This window comes from Phalaenopsis equestris, unplaced genomic scaffold (genome assembly GCF_001263595.1).
Source record: "Phalaenopsis equestris unplaced genomic scaffold, ASM126359v1 Scaffold000294, whole genome shotgun sequence".
NCBI classification, from domain to species: Eukaryota; Viridiplantae; Streptophyta; class Magnoliopsida; order Asparagales; family Orchidaceae; genus Phalaenopsis; species Phalaenopsis equestris.
In genome coordinates, this window is record NW_018164736.1 from 738,512 (window position 1) to 753,752 (window position 15,241).

Here is a 15,241-nt window from a genome sequence, read left to right on the forward strand (position 1 = left end):
TTTTTCGAAGCATTTTCTTTCTGAACACCAAATTTTTATCAGATTTTACCTATCTGATGGCCATTCAGTTGTCTCATAAACGAGAAAGACCCTTGAATTTCTATTAGATTACATGCAATGCCTTGTTAAGAGGGCTGTAGAATTCACTTTTAGGAAAATATAACTATTCTTCTCATTTAAAGGGGTTGCATTGTTTAATCTTTTTGCAAGTTACTATCATTAAGATATTAGCTTTGATAAGATGTCAAAGTTATTCATAAATTGCGATATATCTTTTTTAATGTTTTCTTTCAAGCGTCGTTTGCTTGTTTTAATATTATGTTGTCTAGACATCTAATGTTTGGTGATCAGTAGGCAATCTGGATGCCTGCCAATTGGGCCTCAATTATGAATTACATAATTATTTTTTAGATGTTAACAAACCAAATAACACATATGTTCTATGAAATTTATGAATCCATTGATCAACTTGTCTTTAGATCCTATTTATGGACTAGCAAAAAGGCAATCTACTCTATTTGCCTCTTTGTTTTATGAGTTTCTTACTTTTTGTGCATGGCAGTGCCAGTGCTTTTGAAAATATATACTTTATAATTTAATTGGAAAGCCTATTTTGATTTGAACATCACACAAGCGGCATTAACAACCAAACAATCTCTTATTTTACTTGGATATGAGTGGAAGGCTTTAATTTTTTTTCTATATAAAGCAATTGCTCAAGAAAAATTATCTACTTGTAGTTTGTCTTTGAGTGTTGTTTAGGATAGATAGACAGATAGATAGCTTGTAGTGCTTGATGGATAGCTTGTACGGCAAGCTGGATTATCTTGATGAGATGTGCACTTTTATGATCTATTTTGTTTTAGCCAATTGGGTTTAAATTTTATTTTTGGGTGGCCATCTTTAGCCATTCTGTGTTTCCATGAGCTAAATGTTAAATTGTCTGGAAGGAGTTTAGTCAATTTCAATGGTTTTGAAACACACCTTTTTTTTAGCAAAACAGTCTTTGGAAAACTATGGCTCTATAATTTACAATGGCAGTGAGTCATCCAAGCTATGATTTGTTTGGGACATTTTTGTACTATTTTTGTGGCAGGAAGAACATCCATCAATTTGAATGAAAAAAACAACCTATTTCTTTTTTTTCTTACATCATTTTCTTTAAAAAAAAGAATGCTGTTGGGAAAGCAAGATAGAAATTATGGTTGGGAAAGTAGTTTTTAAAAACTTCTGACATAAAGTAGAAAAACATATGCTGGCCCAAATGGAGTCGTGGTTGGTCTTGAGCAAATCTGTAGAACTTTTGTTTTATCAGATGAATTTAGCACAAATGCCAACTTTAATCTGCATCATAAAAGCATCAAATTATTTAGGCTTTGTTTTTTTATTAGACACAAAAGATGGTGGAAGTGTAAACTTTCAATTATTTGCTTGTTTTTTTTTAAACACGACCATTATTTTCAACCAGGTTACTGTAATTGGTTTATGATGGTAAATCATATTTTTATATGTTATTTTTGTTCCTCAATCCTGTTAGGTTTATGACCTTGAGACAAGTTACTTACAAGAATCAAATCAATGTGGGAATGTTTTGAAAGGTTTTGAAGGGTTTTTATCAGCATCAAAGAGCACAATTAAGTATGTCTTTCACACCACCCCCGCCCCATTCTCTCTCTCTCTCTGTGTGAGTGCGTGTGTACTCCCCTCCCCCCTTTACCTTTCCTCATCACTGCTTGAAAAGCTTGTCTGTTTCTGTTATGTTTCTATCCCTTTATTTCCTTACTGTTATTAATTTCTGAAATGAGCACATGTTAATTGCTCATATCAAATTTTAAATGCTTCTGTTAGAACAATGCTATTTCAGTTTTCTTGTTTTTTTTGTTGTTTTCGCTTATTGATACCTTCAATCCAATACATCTAAGTAGTTACTGCTCTGATATGAACAAATCCAAGTTTTGGTGGCCTTAATATCCTTTGCTAATGTTGGGCGGATTTGAATTTCCATCTTTATATGTACTTTCACCCAAGTTTTGTTACACATTTTGATTGCTGTATTATGGTATACTCACTTCTTTTTTCCCCTTAAATTTTGAGCAATTTCTTTAAAGGTTAAATTGATCAGTGAATTTTCTTTTAGCAAAATATTCTAAAAAATATATATTTTTCCAAATAGTCAGATTGTCTTACTAAATTTCTAATACGATTAAAATTGTATGATCCTTGCTACTGCTCATATGATCCAACTACATATGCTGATTGTTTTCATGCAATGATCTGTCATTTATACAAAAAGTGATTTAATGCTGGTTTTATGCTGTATATGTATACTTTTTAACATAATTTATGCTGTATACTTTTTAACATAATTTATTGGAGCAATTTACTGTTATTCATCTATCAAAATAACGTTGTGATTCGAACATGGTGAATTAAATAAGAAATGTAAGTTTGAATTTTATAGGTTCTGTCGTTAATCCTTAAAGAAGGCTCTCTACTTCCGAACTTTTTGTCTAAAGCATTTTTCTTCATTCACTTTTCTCATATTTAAAATGTGACATCAAAGTGAAAAAACTTACAACCAATATCAAATTAATGTAGAATGAAAAATGTCTGACCATATTTGTAGGATGAATGTGGTCCTAAATGAAGCAATTTGCAAAGAGATTCAAAGATCTCACTTATGCTTCTTTGAAAAGTTACTTTAGCTATGCTAAATAGTCCATCGATGGATTTATTTTGCAACTTTTCTGATTAAGCTGGGTGTGAACTATGATGTTGCTAGAGATTTTGCTAAATAAACTAATTTTATTAACCATAGATAATGATTAGGCAGGATTAGACTAAGCATGATGAAAGCTAATGCTTTTGGCGACGCAGCAGGGATAATAAGTAGACCTCGATGAGCAGCCTCTCTTTCTGTAGGCTTCCTCTTTCCTTGGATTGCCTTTTGTCTCAAACGAGAGACATTCTTATTGGTGGAATCATTACTCCGATGGCCGCATTCATTGTGGAAAAGAATATTGAAACATCGTTCATTCAAAGCTCAATCTATTCATAATATAAGATGGGGTATATATAATGATAACAAGGGAAACCCAATAGTAATGAAGGCGTGATTGGCCATGCATAGAAAAGAGAAGGTTTTATGATTTTATAGAATTTGAAGAGGCAGTGTAGAATTTTTAGGCGTTTTGTGAGTTTTAAAGTTCAAGTGACATAGTGGACAGTTGAATCCAAAATGTTTTTAACAATACAAAGGAGGAAAGAGTAGTGGTCACTTATATATCGATTTACCTGCCGAACTTAAAATTTTTTCTAAAATTACATATTTATTTAGATGTTGCATTGGTCTTATAATCTTCAGTTTGAATATTAGTATGGATTTGGTTTAGATTTGAGTGATAATTATGTTTCTTGTAAGCAGAAAGCATGTAATGATACAAGTGATATGAAAAAAAATTATGCCATATGATCGATGATAGGATCGTTGCTTGAAGCTAATGTATGATATTAGTTTTGGGATGGCTTTCATGATCACACACATAATCATAAGTTTTTTTATTATGACAACTTGATCTGGTCTTATGATTACAGTGAGGTGTACTGCAATTGCGAGTGCTATTTAAGTCTTCATTGTTCTCTTGGTATCATAAACTATCTTCCTGGAATTCCAATGTTGACACATATTATTTTATTTGTATTTCTATGATGATCAAACTCGTGAAGAATACAAATATCATTATTAGTTTACAACTTATGTTGGTTAAAAATGGTTGTCGATCCTAAATCATTTATTACGATGATATGTTATACAATGTCCTAATTTCTTGATCTCTAAATGTTTGAAATATGTAATTTCCTGAATTTTAGGCACTTGCCTCTCCTACCAGTTCAAAAACTTGATCCTCGTATTTAGTGGGTCTGTGATGAAGACCATTAGATATGATGAACACTATTAGATGATCCTATTTTTGTAGATAAGCTTCATAATGGTGGCTGGTCATAATAATTAACTTTTTTGTTGAACCTGATATTGGTGATCTTGTGGTTTTGCTTCGAACTTTAATGTTAAAATTGGGATCATCAAGCTCGTTTTTGAGGTTGTTTTTTCTTATACTGCTATTATTGTGATGAAAAAACAGATTGATTCAGCAAGTATTGCAAGCTTTTCTCTAGATATATAAATTGTTCCAAAGGTTTGAAGACTTTCCCTTGCTTTCTCAACAAAAACATTGGTTGAGTTTATGTTATAATTGTTACCCTAGCTGGGTTAATATTTTATAATATTGTTCTAAGAAATATGTATTATGTTTGAAACCGAATATAATCTTTATTTTTTATTTTTTTGAATTTGCATGTGATTAGAGATTTTCATGAACCAATTCCACTGCCTTATCCATCATGAAGACCATTCTTCTAAGTAAGAGGGGTTGCATGTTTTTAAAAGAAGAGTTATAATAGCTCTAGGGAAGCTGATCAATACACGACATGCATTATGATTATTTGAGTTTAGTTATAGATTATTACTGTATTTAAGATTTTTGTTTCATTTTTAATTTATTTGATTTTAAGAAGTATCTTTTTAAACTAGATGACATAATTTTTAGTCCTTTTCTTGTTTTGTTCTTACAATCAAGTAGATTTATTAATGTAAAATTATTTTGCTTTATAATTGAATTAATTTATTAATGAAATACATTGGAATCAAGATTCTTTCTTCTTAATTTTTCATCATCTCAATACATTGGAATCAAGATTCTTTCTTCTTAATTTTCCATCATCTCTCTCTCTCTTATACACACACCCTTTCTCCTTTGTATGGTTATCTCTCTCACATCTTTTACAAATTCTAAAAATCAATTTAATCGAAAAGAAAAAGTTGACCGACACACTCACGCCCCCTTCTCTCTCTCGTCATGATTGGCACGCATCTTAAAATAGGAACTGTATGGCTTTTCCTTCTTCTATCTTGTAACTTGAGGTTCTTCCACTCTTTCAATTTTTAACCAAAATTCCCCCTATTTCTTTATCTACATTCTCTTTCTATGGGTGCAATTTGACTCTCGCGCTAATAATGGGAGATTTCGAAGAGGAGGCTTTTGTTCAATTCAAATTGAAGGAAGATGGAAGGAAATCAAAAACGGTGATCAACACGGTGAAGTCCATGACACAAGCTTGAAAAGTGGGTGAATTGAATTTGATTAAAATCTCGTGAAATTTCAATCCCTGGTTTTTTAATGCTTGATGCTTGAATTTTTTACCCCCCTTAAGCTATTTGGACTTACATAAAATGGGACATGTGATGTGCTGTATGTAGGTTCCGAGAGATAGAGATCAATGTTTGTGAATTTTATGAGAATTTTCAAATTAGGTAATGTTGCAATGTAAAAAAAAATAAAAAAGGTATGACTGCAATTTATTTTACTTTCATCTTAATTGTAAGATATAATCAATGCAGAGTTTTACCAGCATTTCGATGCAAAAAAAACGTGGAAAATTTTCATGCATACCACTCAATTCTTATGCGGTTACATATCTAACCCCTAAACTTCAATTTTTACATACATTCCATCTTCGCTATGCATGAAAAGGTGTATTTCACATTTTAAAAGTTAGAATGGGGGTATTTTAATGTGATTTGAAAGATTTGGGTCATATAAATGTAAAAATTAATATTTAGGTTTTAGATATGTAAATACATGAGAATTGGTTGGTATGTATGTGAATGCCCCAAAAAACTTTTAACTGGGAAGTGCCCAGTTTTTCAATGCTGAAAACTTGGAATGGGATACACCTTTATTGATCAAGCTGTAAATGTTATAGCTTCCATTCAGATGAATTAACATTAAAATATGCTCCTTCTATTGGTATGTCATCAATGGCCAGTTTGGCATTTATATGTTCCTGAATGTATTTTTTCTTGTGACTATCTGACCTTTCTTTGTATTGGGTAATTCACTTGTATTTTTCTGAATGTTTAGGGTCCACTTCTGAATGTTCTTATGAAGTATAGTTTCATATACATACATTATCTCGTACCAAGTACATGTAATTCAATCATGTGATACAAGTAAACCTTGTTTCCATTCTTATTTTATCAGCCTGAAGCGCTCAAGGAAGTTTCAACCTGAAGATAGAATATTTTCTTTGTCATCAGCAACCTCTCCAGCTGTACGTGTATCTTCCCTAATTTTTTATTTTCTTTCTCACGATGATAATGATGCAGGATAAGCATGAAAAAACCATAAATTGACTATATAAGAAGAGAAGTTGAATAAATCTAAAGTGAAGTGATCCGAGTGAGCAAATAACAATAAATCAAAACTTTGCACTTTTAAATAGAGTTCCTTTTTTAAAAGATTTCAACTTTTGCACTTGATTAATGGTCAAAATCTGAAAAATATATAAAGTAGGAAGGTGTTCATTGAATTTGTCAACACTGAATAGTAACACTATTGTGTGAAGTTTCAACTTGTGCATTATTTATAAATGCAGTGCAAAATACTTAAAAAGTTACGGATAATTTATTAATAATACAACAGTATAAGAGAATATTTTAATACAAACAAGTTACTATCAATTTCATATAAATAGAACATGATAATTCTTTAACATACAAAGACGTTAATGATTTAATACAAACAAGTTACTATCAATTTCATATAAACAGAACATGATAATGCTTTAACATACCAAGACGACTAGATTAAAAGATAAATTATCATAACAATAAAAACCAAATTTATGTGTAAAACTAGCATGAACCAAATTAGAATAAACGAAGTAAAACATAAAACAACCAAAACTGAGTCAAATAATAAGGAAAGATGAGGGAACATAGTTACATGCAATGATGCAAAATATGGACGCATGCCTAAGTGACTTCTTGCAGAGAAGATTTATAAGGTTGTTTTAAGTGAGCCCTTGTGTTCAAGGCTTGGAAAAAGGTTGCATTTGAATTATGAATGTTAAAAATGTAGAGCTTTGCGTTCAGATCAAGAAGAAGCTCTTTATTTGTAGAAGAGCTATGGGTCCATCTGTGTAAAAGTTGTCATTTCACATAGTTCTATAGGTTAATGTTATTCCATTATTAATTTGCAAGATTGCATTTGGAAATCTGTGTGAAACCAGCAAAAATGAGTTTTTGATGCCAAATTAAAAATGGCCAAGTCAGAGACAGGAGGATCAGGTTTTGTGGACAGAGACCCAAGAGAACATGGGAGAAGATTAGTCATAATCCATAGGGTGTGGAGATTATAATATATTAGATTTAATTCATTTGCAATGATTAGATCCAAGCTTTGAATTCTTTTTTTTTAAATAAGGTTACAATGAAAATATTTATTATTCAAATCCAAATATAATCTTATCTTAAACTAATCTAATCACAATGATTCAAACTCAAACATGAAGATTATTCAACAAGGATAATTTATCTTATAATAAAATAAATGAAATCTAAAATTCTAATTTAAAGAAATAAATTTATGATATTGAAAATAAACTTAAAGCTTACTTTTTGTGTTGCAGCATTGTTTGATATCATTTTTATCTTTTAAATTTTTTTGATTGATTATTTCACGTCTTGGTTTATATTTTGTCTCTTTGTTTAAATTGTTAAGAGCTATATTATCATGTCATTTGAGGATTTGTTTGATTAGTATGTATTATCTTATTTTAGATCCTATATTATAAAAAGGGAACCAAGGCTCTTGTAGTAATATTAAGGTGATTGAAAATATGATGTTTTCCATCTCCACTTAAATTATGAGCAGATCAATTAGGCATTAGTTTTTCACTATTCCCCTACACAAACATACAAAAGACAGAATTTCTATAATTATCTTATTATTGCTTAAAAATTGCTTTTATAGCTACTTACTCAAAATCCTTATAAAGATTCTAATTTCCTAACTAAACCAGCTTAATCACCCTAATCTTGTCATTCATAGCTACACCCCTATCCTCGATCTAATAAAGAAAACTAGAGAAAATTTGCATAAATGTGCATGTTCTTCTCGTACCACCTAATAGATTTGTTTCTACTTTAAGGATTAGATCACTTACAATTTATGGAATTAACTTCCATATTTTTTAGTAGAAATCCTTTTTCCAGGTTGCTTAGCTGTTTTAAGAGGTTCCGCAGAATGAATTTTCTATGGATGCACACAAGTGTTGTTTGCTCCATTCTCTGAGGCCCTTCATCTCTTTTACCCAGGGGCTGATTTTTAATCAATTTTCATCTTTAGGAGATGATTTATTATTTTGGCACAGCAATGGAAGGCCTTTTTTGTTTTTTACTTCTTTAATAAGCTGGGCTTGGAGGGATTGAAGAGGAACCATTATGGATTTTGAGTTTATGTCACAACACTCTACCATTTTTGTCATTTTTTATTGATTATTTAATGCATATTTTTTCGGTCCTAAGTTGCCTTATTTCAATTGTCAAGGGCAGTATTGCTTAGTCATTCTAGGATAGGATTATCTTAAAAAATGGAAGCCTGAAGGTCTCGTAATTACTATTTTAATGATTGTAAGGAAAATATGATGTTCTGTATGGCTTTTGCCTATTAGCTGTGCTATATTTCATAAAAATTTTCACGGCCACCAGAAGCCTTCTGTTGTGAAAATAGTCACTTCATGTTATAAATTTTCACTCTGCCCCAAATAATTTAAAGCTAGATTGATTCAATTTTTTTTATTACATTTTAATTTCGTTTGTCAAATCATGGATAATATTATCTTATTTCAGCTTCATTTTTCAGGTGGAAGAGCACATATCTGGACGAGATGGTGAGGCTGGCTTTCAGTTGTTACGGTATGTTGATTCTTTAGTATCTAATATCATCTATTTTATATAGCCGAAGGAAGGTCCGATTATGCACCTGGTCGATTAAAACTTGGAAGTACCCCTGCAAATGGACAGTAAGTAGCTTAATCTTCTGATTACTTGAAACCTGTGATAATGCTGGACTTCAGTAATGGTGAAACTTTTCTGCTCCCCAGTGCAGTAGAAGAAGCTCATTTGACTGAGTTCAATTGAACTTCTAACGGATTAGGAATTTTTGGCAAAGAGAATGGATTGAATAAATGGGCTCTTTCCAAGGCATTCGAGGCTGATTAGGTGGCCTTGCCATCTCTGAACATCGCCATGAAAATGTTTTAAAATTGCCTAAACTAACCATATTGATACAAGAAGCTCAGTTTCTTACGAATGCTGTAAAATGAGAGGAGAGTCCTGCAATGGTTTTGGCATATTGTAGCATACTAAAATTTTAAGCAGCTTGACACAATAATTAGAAAATTTTCCATATTGTGAAACTGAAATCTCTTGATTTCAGCTCGAAGAGTCAAGAGAGAAAATTTCTGGGGTGTTTATTTAGTGGCCTTTCTGGGCACCTCTAAGTCACTTGGTCTCGCTTAGCTGTGGGGAAAAAGTAGCTTTTTCGGTGTGGCTTTAATGGTTATTTCCAAATTATTCTAGTCAAACTTGTGGGAATGAAGAAATTTCAAGTTTTTGGAATAAGGATTGTTTTGCCAATGCAAATGTAGAAAATAATAAATATTAGTGGGAAAAGTATATTTTCATTATTCTAATTTTCTGTATGGGTAACATAACACAATTTAATGGTAAGCAAGACATAGCACTTGTCTATGTTTGCTTTGTACATGCTGCTGATACCCTAATTGTATATGACTGCATCATGAAATTACTATTTGCATCATCATTTTCATCAGAGGGAAGCCGAAGAAAGGTGGAAGGATTTCACTAAGAGAGGGAAAGAGACTTCGACCATCCAACGAGCAAGAAATTGAAGATGAAGATGATGCTGATCTAAGCTTGAGATGAGGTTCGCAAATCACTTTGATTAGCGTAAGTTTGCATGGTTTAAGTTCCACCTGTATTATCTTAATCTGGATGTTTTTTTAGCCTTTAGACACGAGTGTACAATAAATTTTACTTAGATGAAGTTGTAATATGCATAGCGGACTAAGTAGACTTGAATAATGACACATCATGTAGTAATAATTTTTTTTTTCTTAAATCATTTAGTAATGAAGGTTGGAAATATCAATACATAGCTTTTATTGTTGAATTAGTGTTAGCTGTGGTAGTGTGCCTACTTAAACTTAGGCCTCGTTTGGGGATGAAGGTTGGAAATATCAATACATAGCTTTTATTGCTGAATTAGTGTTAGCTGTGGTAGTGTGCCAACTTTACGTTTTATAAAAGCCCCTTTAAATGTAACTTTAGAAGAAACAAGGATATAAAGTCTCTCTTTTTCTGAAGTCAATTTCTTTTTGTAATACTAATCCATTTTCAGATGAGGTTAGGGACAGTAGTGATAGTGGTTTTAACCCAGACGATTTAAGAACAACATTGCAATAGGTTTGGGAACCTCAGTCCTCACCTAGAGAGAGTGGTAGAGAGTAGGAATTATATATCCAACTACAAACCCAAATCGTGTGTAACAACCCTTTCAGGTGAGTACTAGAAGCAGCCAACTTCTATCCATACAGTATGTTGCTCTTGATTTTATCTCAAACCTTGCAATTCAAAGCATTTTCCAAAAAGATCTGGTTTAAGATTATTAATACAAAATAGAAAGTTTGTGGCAACTCTTACCCATGATTCAAACCTTGTTCAAGGCCCAATCATGCAAAAAAAATTTGCATACAGAGTCCGGTAACACAACTTAAAGTATATTTCACTGAACCCTCTAAAAAAATTAAAAATTTAAGTCGAAAAGCAAGCATTTTTTAAATTTTGTATATTGCTTAATTTTATTGGAGTCGGAGTTCCCACTGCCTATGTAAAATTTTCTCCAATCACGAAGGTTTGATGAAAAAGGTCATTTGTAATTCCGCAACCAGAGGTACGTAAGATTTATTTCTTTTATTTTAGTTTTTTTTTTAATGCATTGAATTACTGCGTACGTTTTATTGTTCTTAGCATTATCTGCTCTTCCATAACGAGTTGCATAATATTTATGACCATTCAACTCTATTTATTTTGTGCATTCCATTAACATCTATCAGCTACTTATTTAGCTGCTAGCCTTAATTAAATCCGGGCGCTTCTAAAATAAGGCATTGCTTGTGTGCAAAAGGAGAAAAAATATAAAAATAGAAATTGTGAATCTAAACCTATAAAATGAAATAAATTGGCTTTAAAAAAACATTTTTTTTTTTTCGTACAGCCCATAGGGTTATGTAAACATATTTTAAAATATGCCCATATATTCTCCTAATGGAGAAATTGGAATAAATCTTCACCCCTAACCCCGAACATATTACGTCGAATTTTAAAAAAAAAGGGTGATGAAATGTAAATAAGTTTCAATTTGTAGTTGTAGAATACTGATAATAAAATAAAATACAATGTTAAAAAAAATACTAAAGAAAAGCTGAATCCTACATCATTCATCGAAAATAGTTTATTAACAATTTTATTTTTTTTGAAATTCGAATTATGCTCAATCATAAATAAACAAAATAAATAAATAAAAAATATTCACATGTTTGTCAGTCGTGCGGAGCCATGGTCTCTTTGGATGGAAAAATTATTCAGTTTGGAGACCGCACACAGGGTTACGTGCGGTAGCAAATAAAAAAGGGACACCTGAAATTGAGGGACAATCATAAAAAAAAGTAAGCAAAAAAAATTATTTACCACTTTTTGATCCAGCCAAATCGAACATTTTGTCATTTTGGATCCCGCCAAATTGGAAAAAAGAATATTTTGACTCTTCAGGTTTAGGGTTCATGAATTATTTTCTTTTTCCATTTGCGTTTGTATTGAACAGTTAGGGTTCTTCTGATTGATTTCTGTCTCGGCCAAGAAATGTTGATGAAATCGCAAAATGATTGCGAGAATGATGCCAAAATGAGCTGAGCTCATTAGCTGCGGTCGGAAGCATTCCGCAGGTGAACTTATTTCTATGTATTTACTGGTGCTATTAATGGCGTCCTAATGATAGTATTGTGGAGCTATTCTGGTGTGATTACTGTATTATTTGATTGCAACATTACTGTTATGTTAGAGGGTGGACGTGATGTTATTTAAGTATTATCATGGTGTTATAGTTTTGGTAATGATTGTATTATGGTAATGTTTTGATAATATTTTGGTTATATTCAATACAGACTATAATAAACAGACAAAATATTTTAATCAAACATAGCTTATTCCAGCCGTATTTAGACAATATTATGATAAATTAAAATTGGGTGTTATTTAACGATAGTTGGGTGTTATGTAGGCTTTGTCATGGGGATATACTAGTGTTATTGGATTTAATTAATGATTTTACTGGTGTTATGTTGTCATTGAAATTAGTGTTATTATAATAATATTATAATATTATTTATGTATTATTGGTTTTGAACTATACATTTGTGTTATTATGGTATTATTTCTGTATTTTTATGGTGATATTATGTATTGTAATATTATTTATGTATCGTTTCATACTAGTCTTACTGGATTTATTAATTGATTTTGTTTACATGTTATTTTTGTCATTCCAATGGTGGTATGTTGAAATTTACAGTTCCCCGAGCCTGTAACTGTGTGCATTGATCCAATTGCGAAAAGCTTGCTTCGCGCAGTGGTTCATAATGAGAATGAAGCCCATGATCAATATTGTGCATTTGTACACCAAATTGAATTCATTGTGCGAAAAGACCACGTTAGTTTTTGGCCGAATTAAAAAATGATTAAGATAAAGAATTTCATTTGTAATAATGCTGATTTCAAGAAAGAATTGAATAACAATGTGCTGGTGAAGTACAGAAGAGGGGACTCAAGAACTGGTTGTTCAGCCATGATCTGATATGTCGTCGATGTCGAAGGTAATTGGTCGGTTAAAAAATTTATCAAAAAGTCATAATCATCCTTTGGCGGCGGACGGTGACAAACATCTACTGCGTTCCAGCAGAAAGATGAGGATATCAATAAAAAAGTGCTCAGATCGATGACACAATCAGAGATTAGAACAAGCGATGCATTTATTTTTCTGGCTACAAAATTCAGGGGTGTGGAAAATCTTGATTGCACGAAGAGAATACTTATAATTTCATACAAAGAGAGAAAAGTTAAAATTGAACATGGGGACACTAATTCTCTACTACGATTGTTCAAGCTAAGGATATGATGTTTGCATGGGACGTCTAAATTGATGATTCTGGTAGTTTGTTGAATTTCTTTTGGAGTAATGATATATCCAGATTTAATTACGATTAGGATGTCATAATATTTGATATAAGTTATAGACTAAATAAATATAATTTATGTTGTGCTCCTATTATCGGTGTGAACCACCACATCAAGAATATTCTATTTGGAGATTGCTTTTGGTCAGATGAAATAGTTGACTCATTTAAGTGACTATTCAAATCATTTATCCGGACGATGGATAACAAGCACTTGATAACAATATTCACTGACAATGATCAAGAAATGGTCAGAGTCATTGAAGAGTGTCTTCCACACACCAGACATAGATTACGCCAATAGCATATTTACAAGAAATTGTTTTCAAAAGTCCATTGTGGTGGGAGCACCAAGAGAGTCAATGAGCTTTTTTATAAATGCATGGGTAGATGCAAATTTGAGGAGAAATTGTCCTCAAAAGTTCACTTTGGCACTTCTCAATTTGGCATGCCGATCAAAATGACAACTTCATCAGACATTATTCTCGGATTTTTCTCACCCATTCTGAATATCATTTTTTCATGTTGTCAACATTGCAATATTTGTAGCATCAAGACATTATCTTGGGGTTAAGGTGGGAATGAGTTCACAAACCTACATAAAACAAAATAATGCAAAAAATATTATGATTCATATAGTCATTTTTAAGTTATTATTTCAGTGTTATTTACTTTTTGTTAAGGTGTTCAGTGAAAGCGGGTTAGGTAGACATGTTTTATTTTGCGATTATTCTGGTAATATTTAGGCATTACTATGGTATCACTCAAGTATATTTTATAGAATTATTTAGGTGATATTATGATATTATTTACGTGGTGTTATTTGGTGTTAGTTGGTTTTATTAAAGAAAATCACGTATTATAAATGGAATCATTATAGAATTATTTAGGTATTATTTTAGTTGTATTATGTGGTGTTAGTTGGGTATTATTATTATAATTCAAGTATTACTCATGTATTAATATAATATTATTTAGGTAATATTTCGATAGGGTTATGTGGTATTAGTTTGGTATTATGATTAAAATTCATGTTTTATTCCAGAATTATTCTGGTATTATTATGATAATAATGATTGAACTTGTGATATTTAGTGCAGAAAACTCTCAAATATTACCCAAAAACAGTAAGTCAGCTAAATACCTGAGTGATTTGTTACTCAAATACTACTAAAATATTACTCAAATACTATATGGATGAATTTCTACACTGTTAATATAGTCATGTCAATGAAAGAAAAACCACTAAAATAAAAATTACAATTCAAGTATTACTCATGTATTAATATAATACTATTTAGGTAATATTCAAGTGATATTTTGGTAGTGTTATGTGGTATTAATTTGGTATTATGATTAAAATTCAGGTTTTATTCCGGAATTATTATGACATTATTTTGGTAATATTGGTTGAACTTAATGATATTTAGTTCAGACAACTCTCAAATATTACCCAAATAGTACTACAATACTACTCAAGTATTACTAAAAAACAATAAGTCAGCAAAATACCTGAGGGATTTGTTACTCAAATACTATTAAAATATTACTCAAATATTATATGAATGAATTTCTACACTGTTAATATAGTCTTGTCAATGAAAGTAGAACTACTAAAATAAAAATTACTTGAATGAACTCTCTTGGATTTCCTTCTTACGTTTTTTCTCTTACGTTCTTTCACTTCATTCTTCTAGCATTTATCAGCCTCCATTTTTGGATCCTCTTCATTTTTCATTATCAACAGCTCTTCGGTCTCCATTCTCACAGGACTCTTTTCAGGTTTCGTCTGCATGGGCTCAGATTCTATCTTGGTAAGGAGAAATCGCGACTACTTCAACCGGTGAGCAACAAACAACAAAAAACCTTAAGCTTTTCTGAATCTAAAACCCTAAACAATTGTCGAATGAAGGTACTCTGCGCTCGGGTGACGTTTAGCTTTCCGAAATGATGACCTGATGTTTTAGTGAGGCACGCGGTTTAATTTTTATGTGATTGGATTGGATTCGGGTCAGGTCGCACAGTA

At 31.5% G+C, this 15,241-nt stretch overlaps 1 protein-coding gene across 1 annotated transcript; it reads left to right on the forward strand.

Annotated features, from left to right (window-relative positions):
* Positions 1 to 1,537: 1,537 nt before the first annotated feature.
* LOC110025181 (chromatin modification-related protein MEAF6) lies at positions 1,538 to 10,037 on the forward strand (the record flags this gene model as incomplete). Its single annotated transcript, XM_020725492.1, is given in 5 exon segments — positions 1,538 to 1,638; positions 6,102 to 6,171; positions 8,766 to 8,793; positions 8,862 to 8,925; positions 9,739 to 10,037. Coding segments are annotated over 5 exon segments (375 nt in total), but the record flags the coding sequence as incomplete, so codon positions are not given.
* Positions 10,038 to 15,241: the final 5,204 nt, after the last annotated feature.